This window comes from Mastigoproctus giganteus, chromosome 1, assembly GCF_048544385.1.
Source record: "Mastigoproctus giganteus isolate SK-2022 chromosome 1, ASM4854438v1, whole genome shotgun sequence".
Lineage (NCBI taxonomy): Eukaryota > Metazoa > Arthropoda > Arachnida > Uropygi > Thelyphonidae > Mastigoproctus > Mastigoproctus giganteus.
In genome coordinates this window covers 211,970,655-211,985,341 of record NC_143575.1, presented here as the reverse complement: position 1 = coordinate 211,985,341, position 14,687 = coordinate 211,970,655, and the positions used below count along the sequence as shown (strand labels likewise).

At 34.1% G+C, this 14,687-nt stretch overlaps 1 protein-coding gene across 3 annotated transcripts in view; it reads left to right on the top strand.

Annotated features, from left to right (window-relative positions):
• Nucleotides 1–14,687, top strand: part of LOC150091497 (uncharacterized) — a 321,972-nt gene that overhangs the window by 116,819 nt on the left and 190,466 nt on the right. For all 3 annotated transcript variants that reach the window (XM_090375972.1, XM_090375964.1, XM_090375955.1), the window contains exon 4: nucleotides 4,320–4,432. In XM_090375972.1, the coding sequence (XP_090232098.1) occupies nucleotides 4,320–4,432 (113 nt within the window). The remainder of the gene's footprint in view (nucleotides 1–4,319; nucleotides 4,433–14,687) is intronic.

The following is a 14,687-nucleotide window of genomic DNA, read 5'->3' as shown; positions in this document are numbered from 1 at the left end:
ACCTCTGTTTGAATCCCATTGTAGACTAGAGGAATTCTTAAAGATCTCTTCAGTCAGGGTTGTATTCAGCAGATCTCAGGTGGAGGGACTAGGTGTTCCCCTCCCCCCTCCCATTGAATTATTCTGGGATTTATCAGCCCAGAATAATTCATGGGGAAATCCATGAACACACAACACAACACAATATGGTCTAAGATAGTAGTGAGTTATATAAAAAAAAAATAATAATAATAATGACAACAACCTGATTAATGTGACATATTAATTTGGAAGAATGTTCTTGAACACTATTCCAGTGCATTTCAGCTGGAGGATTAATCTATATAATTTATATGAAATGTTTTCTAGATTCAAATTTCTAAAAGTTGGCAAGTAGTTAACTGTAAATCATTTAAAGTAAGATAAAATGCATAATTAGGTTTAGAGAATTAATGAAACCACTAAGATTTATAGATTAAAATTTCACCAGAAATTTTTCAAATTGTCATTAGAACTGATTAAAAAATAAGTATAGACTTAAATTTGGTCTTCCTTCTCCCATTTCTGAGATTATATAAGTATTTGAGCTTTTCAAATGTTAAAATTTTTTAAAATGTTTTTATGTGCTCTTATATTCTTTATTTTGTTTGTGTGTATTTATAAAATACCATTTTCTTTAATTTACTGCATGTTTTGCAATGTGGTAATTCAGAATTTCTTCATTTTACTTCCTAAAATATTTAGTGATTGTCTTAGGTATTGTAGCGTTCACCATAAATTTATTGGCAAAATAAATCTAATCCTATTTTATTTGATTAGATGCCCCAAATAATCCATACAAAAAGAGAGAAAGAATTCCCTTCTAAACACCACAAAGCTGGTTGGATATAATGAACTAATCAACATGTAATAATATCAGTGTATTAGCAACCATATGGAGAGAGCACATGGTTAACTTCCCGGGTTAGCACTTAGACTAAAAGAGCTTATGTTAGAGAAATTAAACTTATATTAATTAAATATGATTACATTCAAATGAACAAAAATACAGAAGTTCCACATTGTATTACAACTATTCTTACTTAATCCAAAATTTTGAGTTTGTGCTTGTGAATTTGAATTGTATAAAAGCAATGTATATAAGACAATGAATTAGTGATGAATTTTAGCCATGATTCTGCTTAAGTGAAAAGCTTATCTAAAAGCTTATTTTTTACTCTTACTATTATTATGTTCATCTGTTTACTAAAAGGGGTGAACTAATATACATAGTTATATGCATTTATTTATTCATTTATTATTATTTTTAATACTACATGTTTTTGGTAATATTTTTCATTTCATAATAATATAGCTAGTTGTTGCTAAATTCTATATAACTGTTATGGATTTTGTTCTGATAGATAATCTGAAAGCATTTTAACTATCAGCTTGATAATTTATCATTATAACTGATAACTTACTTTCATTATCTGAGATTTCAGATACCTGTTTTTTTCACCCTCTCTTTTACTGAGGCATACAGTAATGAAAATTGTAAATCATAGTGTTAACTCTCCTGAAACAGTACTCGTTAGAAAAATATATTTATTTTATATATTAATATATCAATCGACTTTTAATATTCTGCTGTTTCTCTTTTTTCAACAAACCAATATACTGTGGAAACAAATTGTACAGCAAAGGTTTGTAACTGTTTTATATTATTCATTCTTGTATATAATGAAAAGTGTGTTCTCCTAAATAAAATGATTTTTAAACAATGTTTTGTCTTTTTTTATATGTACTACTAAATTATAGTGAAAGTTATATGCCGTTTTATGTATACATTTTCCTATATATATAGTCAGATTTTATTGTAGTGATTAACACCTCTGTTGGTGATATTTCACATAAATTTGGACCTGGTACCCATCAGAGGGGGGTACTGCTAAATTTCTATTTAATTTGCTTTCAAAATTCAATGGATTATTATTCTTTCATTTAGATTTTCTAAATTATTTTAGAGAGTTTCTACTGCAATATTTTTACTCTTGTTACCCCCCCCCCCCCCCCCGGTTTGATTTAGTTTTAATTTTGATTATTTTCGCTCTTGTCTTACCATACTGCTGGCATTATTTTTTTGCTGCCTCTGATGTATGCTTTATTATTTTATTTTATTATGTAAGATTCCGTTTCCAACTATTTTAAACGCTATTCAAATATATGTATAATTATATAGTCAGATATATATATGAAAAATATGTGTATGAGTACTGAATATTAATATAAAAATTACTAAATAAATATAGAACATAAAGAAAATAGTAGTGAATAAAATGCTGCAATAATATAATATTTATTAGAATAACTGTATAACTGTTTAAAATTGATGAGATAATATCTTAAGTCTGATTATTATTATTTTTATTGGTTATGTAATTCTATTTTTAATATTTTGTGTACAAGACAGTTACTTTAAATTTATAATTAACTTTCTTCTGTATGGAACATATTCAGTGAGCTGACTGCAGGCTTGTGTAACTTTAATACTGTAATGCAGCTCTATATGCAGCTCTTATGTCAGCTCAATAATCTTTTCAAAAGAAAAGGCGAGTCTCATTCTTGCTTTAAGTGGTATTCGTAATTATTTTAGTATGTGAACTGAGATTCATAAAGTTCTAATAAACTAGTCAAATGCACTATATGAGCAAAGAATTTATTTATAAGTTGACTTGAGCTGGCAGTCAAATGATATTAGCAGTATTATATTTATTCTCAGACACAGGTGTTGAGAATGAGTATAATTTGTATAATTTTCTGTAACTATATTTAATATCAATAAGTATAATATGTCTTATAAGTATAATAAGAAAGAAAATAACTGTAATATGCAAGAAAAAAAATTGTAGACGTGATGTTAAATACCCCAGTGTGTTTCAAGAGTTATGCTGCTCACATTGCTAAGTAGATAGAAATATTACATAGCAAATAAAACCATTAGGACAAAAAAAAAAAAAAAAAAATCGCAACTCGCATAAACACAAAATAAAAGGATAATTTAAGGCATTAAGTTTCGAGGGTTAGACATAGACTTTTTATAATGGTATGCTATGCCAAGCTAAAAGGTCTGAAAAAGACAAAGGCCTTTTTACATGGCATTGATATTTTAGATTATGAGGCTGTCACAATAAGTTAGCATTAGTAGTGGCATATGATGCAAGAAAGCAAGCTTATACAGCATCAGCCAAAAAAAAAAAAACCACTTCCCATTCACTCCAAATGTTTTTCCAGTTTTCCTTGAATTTATTTAAACTATCAACTTCCACAATGACAGATGGAAGTTTGTTCCAGCAATCATTGCACATCTATTCTGCAACTGCCTTTTCTTAATTTGAATTTATACCCCCCTCAAGTGCATAACCTGACCAAGAGGAAGAATTCCATCAGTATTGAGCTTGCTAAAACCATTTGAAGCCATTTGAAGCCTTAAAGACCTCAATCAGATCACCTCACGGGTACCTAATCTCCAAATGCTGCAATTTCAGAACTTAAGCCTTTCTTGGTAAGAGCACCCCTATGTTCAACTCACCAATCTCGTTGCCCTTTTCTGTATTCGTTCCAGCAGCTCTACATCCTTCCTAAAATGAGGTGTCCAGACCTGTGTGCTGTAGTCAAGGTGGGGCCTGACCATTGCCTTATACAAAGGGATAACCACTTCCTTATCCCTGCTAGCAAAGTTCCTATATATCATTGACAAGACACTATGAGCTACTCTTTCAGACTGTCTGCATTGTTCAGAAAACTTCATATCTGACTGCACAATTACCCCCCCCCCCCCCCCGTCCTTTTCATTCACTGCCACTCTGAGTGTAGTACCACATAGTTGATACGTTACTCTGGGGTTACTGCTACCCATGTGCAGTACTTTAAATATGTCAGTGTAGTTTTATTTTATCACATATAAACTTTAAAGGCTCTATATTGTTTATGGAGAAGAGAAACCATATATGCTCTCTTCACGTATCAAGTATTTTTACTGAAGAGTTTCACAAGAAATAATGCGATGTACTTTTATGGAAGGAAAATATTAGTGTCCTAATGGAAATGTTTGCATTATTGAAACATTAAGTAATATGCTTTGAATAAAATGTAATTTCGTGTAAATTTAACTTTTCCTTTTTTAAAGAATAATGTATAAATATGAGTAATTTTAATGAAAAGTTAATGAAGTCAATACACATGACATTACATTATTTGAATAGCTGATTGGGATTATTGCATGTGAGTTATTGTGCTTGTTTGCTGGTATTTTTATTATGATATTTTAACCATATAATTTATTTATTTTTTTAATTCAGAGAAATTGACTCTTCTTGGGTCAAGAAAAGACTACTGGGATTATTTTTGCCGATGCTTAGCAAACTTCAGAGGTATCCATAATGGTTTGAAATATGTGAAGTGTGTCTCTGAGGTGGGTAGTTTTGTTAGTTTATTTAAAATTGAATATTCTGTCCTACCACAATTGAATCGCTATTTAAGTTATATTTAAGGCAGTGCTTGAATTCTGTAAATTAATATATTTGCTTAGAGAACACTTTTTTTAACGCTTTTAAAAGTGTTCTTAAAAAATCTTCTTTTTTTAAACAAACATTTTTTTTAGTCTGAAAAAAAAAATAAATTTAATCCTTTAATAATCATCCATTGAAAGTTACATCTGCGATCCTGATAGTATCAAAGGGTTGACAGTGCAGAGACCCTTAGCAGGGAGTGATCATGGATGCTAAGATGGATGATGATGAGAGCAGTCTTAGTTGTTAAAGGTATGTGTAGAGGCTTTAATTTCAGATACCATTGCAATCTGGGATGCTATGTGATCACTATCAACTGTGAAGACATCATGTTGAAGGAGAATATATGTGAAATATTGAATAACTTTAGAGTTGCTATAACAGGATATATCATTAAGAAAATATAGCACAAGGAAAATTCAGAGGTGGATAAATAAATAATGAACTAGTTTAATAGAGCAAATTAGCAGTATCGAAACTATAGAAAGAATTATTTATTAAGGTCGATTTAAAAGACAACAGTTTTATTTCATATTATTATAAGTATAATTATGACAATAATTACAATAAGTTTTATTTCTGTTTTTATAATTATAATAGAGATTGAAATAAATGTTGAAAGTGTCCTCATTCTCAAATGTAAGCACAAACTTTTTTTTCATCATGTTTGTTGAGACTTATCATAGTGCCGACCAGGCTAGCCAGGTGGATAAAGTGCCTCCCTGGCAACCCAAAGGTCGCGGGTTCGAATCCCGCCTCGGGCTTGGATCACAGTAAAATACAAAAACTTTGGGAGGTGCATTATAGCCACAGAAGCTGATGCGCCAACAACTAACAAAAAAAAAAAAAAACTTATCATAGTGTTTGTTATCATTGAAATTTCTGATTGGAATTTTAATTCTTTCATTATGTGAAGGTTGTTAGTATATACCACTCATTTTAAGTAATCTGAAGGATAAAAATCTGGGGATTGTGAATGTTCAGTTATGAATATGTCCTGTGACTGGGAAAATGTGCGGCTTTTTTTGCAAAGAAAACACTACTGGTTAGTGATTGAAAGCTAACATATAATAGCAGTAACAGCTGTTGGATATCTAGTTGGGGAAGACCAGTATTGCTACTGTAGCAGTTACAGTCAAATTCCGTAATGTTGTCAGTGATAAATTAGCACTTACAATTTGGGTTACATTTTTTTGAATTACCTTGTAGAAAATCTTTCAGGGGCCCAAAGTTAATTGCATATATGAGCTATTTTAGGAATTGGTGAGGGAATGCATTAAATCATTAAGATTAATCCTGAGGGACTTCATTTGACTTAGGGGTGACTCTCCTGGATTAGAAGAGCAGTGCCGTATTTTGCCCGCAGCCAACTTTTGTCAGCCCTGGGCAAAATATTCGTCTGGGGTCCCCTCGCAAAAATTAAAGATGGAATTCGTAAAATTGAAAAATAAAGGAAACACCCAAAAATTATTCAAATCATAATTATTTACTTAAACTTTAACGACTAGTACATTATTTATATAAACTTAAAAGTTTTCGCATCATTACCTTATGATATTTACTTGATATAAATTTATGTATAAAGTCTGATGTTTTTATATCTTTTAGACATCTTGTTATATAATGGCCAATCCATTAATTCTTTCTTGGCCAATTGTTGCTTGTGAATATGCTTTAATCATTTTGAGTCTTGAAAAATTCTTCTCTCCAGATGCAGCTGTAATTAGCAATGTTAATAATATCGGAAGAGAAATGATGATGTTGGGGTATAATTCAACTAAGTATAATTCAACTTCAATAATTCTAAGCAACTGAAATTTTTCCTTTCAAAACATACTGCAAATATTGGATTTCTTGATGTCACTCTTTGGCATCAATGTTGGTGCTCTTGCCTTCATCAGTAAGAATTCCTTTGAGGTGTTGACATTTCATTTCTATTGCACTTTCAAATAAATTCATGTAAGTTTTCTGATTATAGAATAAGATGAAAAGCCCAGGATATTTCATTCATCTGATCAAATCTTTCTTGTAAGCTAACAATAGCTACGTTGATCATTGTATTAAAAAATTCCATTTCAAATGATGAAGTTTCATAGGTAACTTCTAGTAACACCGACGGTATTTCCAACTCAGTTCCAATGTTTATAGCTTTATCCATACACAATTTAAATCCTGAAGTTCTAAATTAGTTTAGTTGACTAAGAGCCCCATCTATCAATATAATTGCAGTGTTCATATCAATTGTACTATTTTGCATGGCTTTGTTTACTTTATTTTTAATACTCAATATTTCGTAGCAGGCAACTAGGCAATATTACGTCACATTCAGACCAAAGGGAACAGTTTTAATTGTGAATCTGCATTATTGTGGGTTTTTGTTGCATTAAAACTAGGTTTAAATATTAAAAATAGGCAAAAAATAATTTCTTTTAACATCTGATTATAAAATAAATAAATTTACTGTAATATAAATAATGCAATATTGAATTTTTTTTGTATCATTAAAGTATTGTATTAAGAAACAACCATTTTTTTTTATATTTAAAAAAATTAAAATATCAGAATTCAGGCCCTCTACATTCCAGGGCCTCGGGCACCTGTCTGGTCTGCCTGTACCTAGGTACGGCACTGTAGAGGAGTTCTGATGTATCACATTTCCATGAAGGTGGTTTTAAGAATGAAGTAGGTAACTACAGACCTGTCATTAAATAAACATGTGAAATTTCACATGTTTATTTAATGAAAAAACTTTTGAGCCTACAGGCCAGTAAGCTCCTGGGGTTGATGGCATGTACCCTATAATCGTAAGGGAGGCGGCAAGTGAGTGCATTGAACCATTGAGGCTAATTATGCGAGCATCACTGGACTCGGGAATGATTCCGTTGGATTGGAAAAGTGCCAGTGTGTCTTCAATACATAAAGGCAGTTCTAAGAGTGAAGTGGGAAATTATTGGCCAGTTAGTTTAACTTCAGTAGTAGGGAAGATCGTGGAGGCAGTGATCAAAGTTGGAATTCTGAAGGATACTCAGCATGGTTTTTTAAAGGGAAAATCATGTTTAACTAATCTGGTTAGCTATTTTGACAGGGTCGCTCAAGAGCTGAACTTTGGGAATAATTTTGACATTGTTTATTTGGATTTCAGCAAAGCATTTGACTCAGTCCCACATGAGTGGTACTTTATAAGCTGGAACAGGTTGGAATCACAGGGAAAATCCTTAGATGGATAGCTGGATGGCTTCAGGGCAGGAGTCAAAGGGTTGTGATAAATGGTTGTTCCTCAGATTGGGTTGATGTAAGAAGTGGGGTTTCCCAAGGATCAGTATTAGGACCATTATTGTTTTTCATAAATGACATCAATGAAGGGATAGAGAGTGTGATGTCTAAATTTGCAGATGATGTAAAAATTGGTAGAGTTGTTAATGATTGCCGCTCTGCTTGGTGGCAATCATTAACCACTATTTAGGTCATCATTCTTCAGGACCTAAATAGACTTCATAGATGGTCAGAAAAATGGCAGCTATGCTTTAATCCAGCAAAGTGTAAGGTATTGCACCTGGGGAACAGTAACCCCAAAATAACTTATACACTTGGCAGAGTTGAACTAAAGACGGTAATGGAGGAAAGGGACTTGGGTGTTACAATACAGTCAGACTTTAAGATCTCTGAGCATTGTAGACAGGTTGCAAGGAAGGCCCATGGTGTGCTATCAATGATGTATGAAACAATTGCTAGTAGAGATAAGGACGTCATGCGCCTCCGTAGCCAGGTGGGAAGGAGCAGCAGTGCGTAGCACATGTTTCTTGATTAGACCGAGGTTCGAGCCCGTCACCACCAAATACGGAGGATGCGGAAAGGTCAGGAAATGACCACCGCATATCCCGGAGCAATATGGCCTTAGTTGCTAATGCTCCTAAAAACCAAACAACAACAACAACAACAATAAGGACGTCATAATCCCATTATATAAGGCTATTGTAAGACCAAACTTGGAATACTGTGTTTGAGTATGGAGACTGCACCTAAAGAAAAACATTGTGCTTCTTGAAAAGGTCCAGAGACGGGTTACTCACCTGGTGAGATCGGCAAAACAGTGTCCATATGAGGAAAGACTTCGAATATGTGGGTTGCAGAGCTTGGAATCTAGTGCATTAGAGGAGACTTGATTGAGGTGTTTAAGGCTCTGAGAGGCATAAACAAAATGAATGAGGATGAAATTTTCACGGTTATAAATGATTCTAGAACTAAGGACTATAATTTCAAGTTACGGGAGGGGAGATATTTAGACTGGATTGCAGGAAGTTTTATTTTAGCCAGAAAATTATAAATTACTGGAATAAGTTGCCTACGTGGCTGGTAGAGGCTGACAGTTTAGGGAATTTTAAAGGTCAGCTGGATAATTACCCATGGGAGGAGGGAAACACTTAGCTTGTCCATTTACTTTTCTCTCTTATTTATTAATTATTATTATTATTATTATTATTTTATTTTCTTCTTATTATTTTTTTCTTATCATTTTATTTTATTTATTTTTTTGTTATTTTATTATTATTGTTATTTATTTTTTTGTTATTTTATTATTATTGTTATTTATTATTATTATTATTATTATTTTTTATTTTTATCATTATTTTTTTTTGGCCGGTGCATCATAAGCCATAGGCTTCCAGCTATCAACTGGAACTTGTGAGTTCTTAGCCACCCACACAACAGCAGGACTTTTCAGATTTACTGGATAAATTTTCTACACGAGCATGTTAGAGTGGCAATAAGAGAAAGCAATGTTCTTTATCCATGACCCTTCATGCATTATTAATCTCCAGGTAAAGGAACCACTAGGTGGCAGTGATTATAATATAGGAACTCCCCGACTTACGTAATACTCGACTTACGGAAATTTGACGTTATGTATGTTTTTGCCAGCCGGTGCAAACTTAAAAAAATCATGGAAATGTATTTTGCACCATTTATCGTGAAAATATCATAATGGGAACGCAATAACACATAGTTTTTTTTTTTTTTTTTTGTAATTCATTCCAAATCGTTAGAAGTTGAAAATTTTGCCATATTACTAAGCTATTTATCTCTCCAAAAGGCCATATTTATAATGGAAATTGCAATACCCTTTCATCGCTATCATATGTTCCCGTTATAAGAATCAATTTTGAACGACTTTGTGATATTTTTCTAAAGCACGTTTCTGGAGGTCACGACCAAAAAACAATAAAAACAATTTGCACTTTTCAGTTTATTGGGCTTTTCTGTTAATGCATCTAATTATAAACAGGTAGTAAACTCAATCTTATTGCATTTGCGATAATACCGATAACTGCAATTGTGTGGGAATTTACGTTATTATGGTGAAATGTTTTCCCCTTTGCTGAAATCTTTAATCATATAATAAACAAATTTTTAGAAACTTCTCTTCATTCCAATTTACATATTACAATGACGAAGGGAAAGCAACCAATGAAAAGTGCAAGTGGTGGTAGTGCCAGGAAACGAAACAAAATTGATTTAGAAATGAAGATGAAAATGATTAAGAAGTACGAAGCAGGACGTTTGTCATCTATTGCAAAGGAATTAAATCTCGCTGCTTCAACAGTGAATACTATATTAAGGATAAGTACGGTGAACCCCAACCCAAGTTTGTGGCAAGCAACGGGTGGTTTAATAGGTTCAAGCTTCGCGCTGATTTCAATAATGTTAAAGTATGCGGTGACATCAGCAGTGCCGATTCTGCAGCTGCAGAGAAAGTTTGTGATGTGTTGGAAAAAATTATTGATGAAGGCTATTCAACGCAGCAAATTTTTAACGTTGACGAGACTGCTCTGTATTGGAAAAAAATGCTGGATCGAACATACATTGCTAAAGCAGAAAATACAATTCCATGTTTCAAGGCATCCAAAGATAGCGCCATGCTCTTGCTTGAGGCTAATGCAGCGGGAGATTACAGATTAAAACCACTGCTTGTGTACCATTCTGGAAATCTTTGTGCATTTAAGGGCATCAATAAAGCCACCCTGCCCGTGCACTTCCAATCGAACCAGAGAGCATGGATAACAATATCTCTCTTTGAGGATTGGTTTAAATGCTGCTTCATTCCATAGGTTGAAAAATATTGTAAAGACAACGACATTCCTTTCAAGATTTTGCTTCTATTAGATAATGCTTCTGGACATCTTATGCATCTAGCTGATTTCAATTCGAACATTAGTCATATTTCTACCGCCAAACACGACTTCACTCATCCAACCTATGGATTAGGGTGTTATTTCGAATTTAAAAGCATTCTATTTACACACAATGCTCAGGCATTGTCTGAAGTAGACTTTGAGAAAAATTTTACGTTAAGAGAATTTTGGAAATCTTACAGTATTTACCACAGCATCTTAAACATTAATAAGGCCTGGCCAGAAATTACTAAAAGTTGTTTAAATGGTGCATGGCAGAAAATATGCCCACGGCACGTAAAAGGCTTCAAAGGATTTGAAAAAGATGAATCATATGAAGAAGCTACAGATAAGATTGTAAAGGTTGTAGTGCTACTTCAGTTGGAGGCTGATGCTAAAGACAGGGAGGAGTTAATAGAGGAAGAAGAGAAGGAATTATCTAACGAAGAACTTATTGACTTGCAGGCACCAATAGTGAAAGAATGGATGAATAACTAAATTTAAAACATTCATCCATATAACTAAAGTTAAATGGATGAATAACTAAATGCTAATGGCATCCTTACTCATTTTTCTGGCAAAACACATAAAAGAACAAATTTAAATTGGAGAAGAATGGTTGCAGGATAGATGTGTGAAAATTTGCTTTCAGCCCGAGAGCAATCGACTGTTACAACAAACTTCCATTTGTTGTGTAGAAGTTGGTAGTTTGAATAAATTTATGAATTGATTAAGCCGATTGTAGAGGTGTGGGTAGGGTTTTTTTTTTTTTTTTTCCTTGATTCTTTTCAAAAGTATTTTGCTCCTACTACTACTGGCACTAATAACTACTTATACACTTGGAGGGGGCTGAATTAAAAAATGATAAAGGAAGAAATTCTTTGCGGATTTTTATATTACAGATAGATGCAACATTCTCTGTGTAATGCATATGGGCAGCAAGGAGGACTGTGGTGTTTTGTTGATTTATCAAACAGTTACTTATAAAATTAGAAGAGTATAATTCCACTGTATAAGGCAATTGTGAGACCACACTTGGAAGACTCTCCTCATATTGAAGCCACACCTGAAAAAAAGACATTCAGCTTTTTGAGAGGTCAAAAGATGGCAACCTGCATGGTGAGATTGGCTAAATGATCCCCATATGAGGAGAGACTTAAAATATGTGGGCTACAGAGGGGGATTTGATAGCTCTGGGTTTCATTCTAGTTGATGACTGGAAGAAATTTTAAACTCCTCTTTTATCAAGGCTGTAGTTTGCCAATCTCAGGTGGAGGAAGGATGTTTTCCCCTATGAGTTATTCCTGGTTTTTTTTTTTCAGTCCACAATGTGAAAGTCAGTTTTAAATCTCAAAGTTATTATCAGCTATCCTTCTGGCCCAATAATATCATGTTCTCTTCAGTTCCTGCTTTTCGCTCAAATGGTCTAATTCTGCTTTTTATGATTATGATTTTTCCATCAAAGATGTAAACACACTTTTCTAAACCAGTCGTGTATACTGAATTCAAATATCTTCTTGTTTTTTTTTTTAGTACATGTAATTTTTATACTACTCCTGATAATATCAGTACAAGTTAATTTAAGACAATAAACAAGTTAATTAAGACATTACAGGGCATGTGGCCCCGAGTGCCAAGCGATAGTGTCCAAGCAAATTCTCCTGAATGATATATAGTGTGATTTTCCCAGTGATTACATTCTGTTTTATTTCTAGTTCCTTTCGTAACCTGAGTTCTTTGTAAGTGGTTCTCTACTTAACAGACTTTGAGTAAGAACCCGGAAAGGAAAATCACCTTTCATTTCTTAGTATATTTATAAATCTATTCACTAACAAACTAACCTCTCCAGCCTCTTGGTCACTAGGTGGCACCACTCCTGCCTCCATGTGGAGGGGCCGGTAACCTGAGGGAAGAGTTATCCTCCAGGACGAAAAGGAGCAATGATGGATATAAATGACTATCCACCTCTAGAGCTTCCAAACTTAAGGCCAGACAAACCCAATGATGAAGACTTGAATCAACCGAAAATGCTCCGAAGAGAAGTGCAGTGCAACGAGATGCCAAACTTTCTGGTGATGCACTCTCTCACCAACCAACCTGTCATCATATTATCACCATTCATCCAAAGATATTTGGAATCCGTTGCTGGAACACCAAAAATGGTTAAACGACTGCAATCCGGAGACCTACTTATTGAACCATTCAACTCCAAACATTCCGAGTGGCTGCTCAAAACAACGACATTCGGTGGGCTGCCAGTATCTATTACTCCACATAACACCTTAAATTCCTCAAAAGGCGTCACAACAGAATGGGATCACAACAGAAACTTACAACATCTGAAGAGGAATTAGTTCAAGAACTGAGTAATCAAAAAGTAATCGGCGCCAAATGCATAATGACTAAAAAAGATCGAAATATCGTCTCAACTAGATCAATCATTTTAACTTTCAGCACCCCAGATTTTCCATCCTCAGTAAAAGCTGGATATTTAAACAGCCGAATTCAGCCTTATATTCCTAATCCCATTCGTTGTTTTAAATGCCAAAAATATGGACACTCCCAACAAGCATGCAGAGGTGATGCCCTCTGTCCTATTTGTGGTTCCAAGGAGCATACACAAGCAGACTGTTCAGCCTCAAGTCCCGTTTGCCCTAACTGCAAAGAAAGTCACCCAGCCTTTTCCAAATCTTGTGAAATGTGGAAAACAGGGAAGAAAATCCAAAAATATAAAATAGAGCACAAAGTCATATACCCTGAAGCATGCAGACAGGTTATATTGACCATGCCCAGTCGTTCATATGCATCTCACACTCGAAGCTTTCTTTCAACAGCAGTTTAAACAGATATATCAATACCTCCCAGCACATCTCTAGCTAACTGGGTTAAAAATACATTATCAAACTCTGGAAAAGGCACGCATCAAACTAAAACCAGTGAATCGATCAACACTTATCAGTATCCCAACTGATACTCGGACAGTCCTGCATGACAAAAAAAAATTAAAAACTACTAAAGACAATAAGAAACCTGAATCATCCACCAATAGTATGGAAATAGATGTACACCCAGATCATGAGGAATCTATACTAGAACTTCACGTAAGTGACACTATGGATACCATACACCCCAGCTTTCCAAAAAAAGACTGAAAAAAATGCTTCTCAAGCAAAAAACAGTCAGACGAACGATCCTCAACTAAACCTAAATGAACCACACCATCTTACAATGGAATTGCAGAGGTTTTTGTTGCAACACTGATAATATTCAATACTTAATTAACCAATATTCTCCAGTTGCCTTCTGTTTACAGGAAACTTATCTAATCTCACAAATTTCTCCTTCGATAAAGAATTATTGCCTTTATCGAAGAGATCGAAATACAGCTAATGCTGCCCATGGTGGTGTAGCAATCCTAGTAAATTTGAAGATCCCAACTAATATCCCAATTCAAACTGAAATAGAATCTGTTGCTGTTCGTATAACTCTCCACAGTGCAATAACACTTGTCTCAATCTACCTACTGCCAAACCGTACATACTCTTTAAAAGATCTTGAAGATCTCTTTATATAGATACCTCCACCTCTCTATATATTAGGGGACTTTAATGGCCACCACCCCTTATGGGGCTCTCTTAAATTAGATAGACGAAGTAGCCTAATTGAAAGCTTTTTAGAGGCACTAAATCTTACTGAACTCAATACTGGTGCACCGACACACGTACAGCTCCCAACTGGACACACCTCAGCAATAGATCTCTCAATTTGTTCACCATTACTGGTCCCAACCATAGAGTGGTATGTAATAAATGATCCCACGGGCAGCGACCACTTCCCAATAGTATGCAACTTTTTGATAGCACAGACTCCTTCAACTCAACACTGCAGAAAATGGAAATTTGTCTGAGCAGACTGGGCAAAATTTCAGTCATCAATTGCCCTTGATGAGGAAAAAATTGGCCTCCAACATATTGATAATGTGACAGAT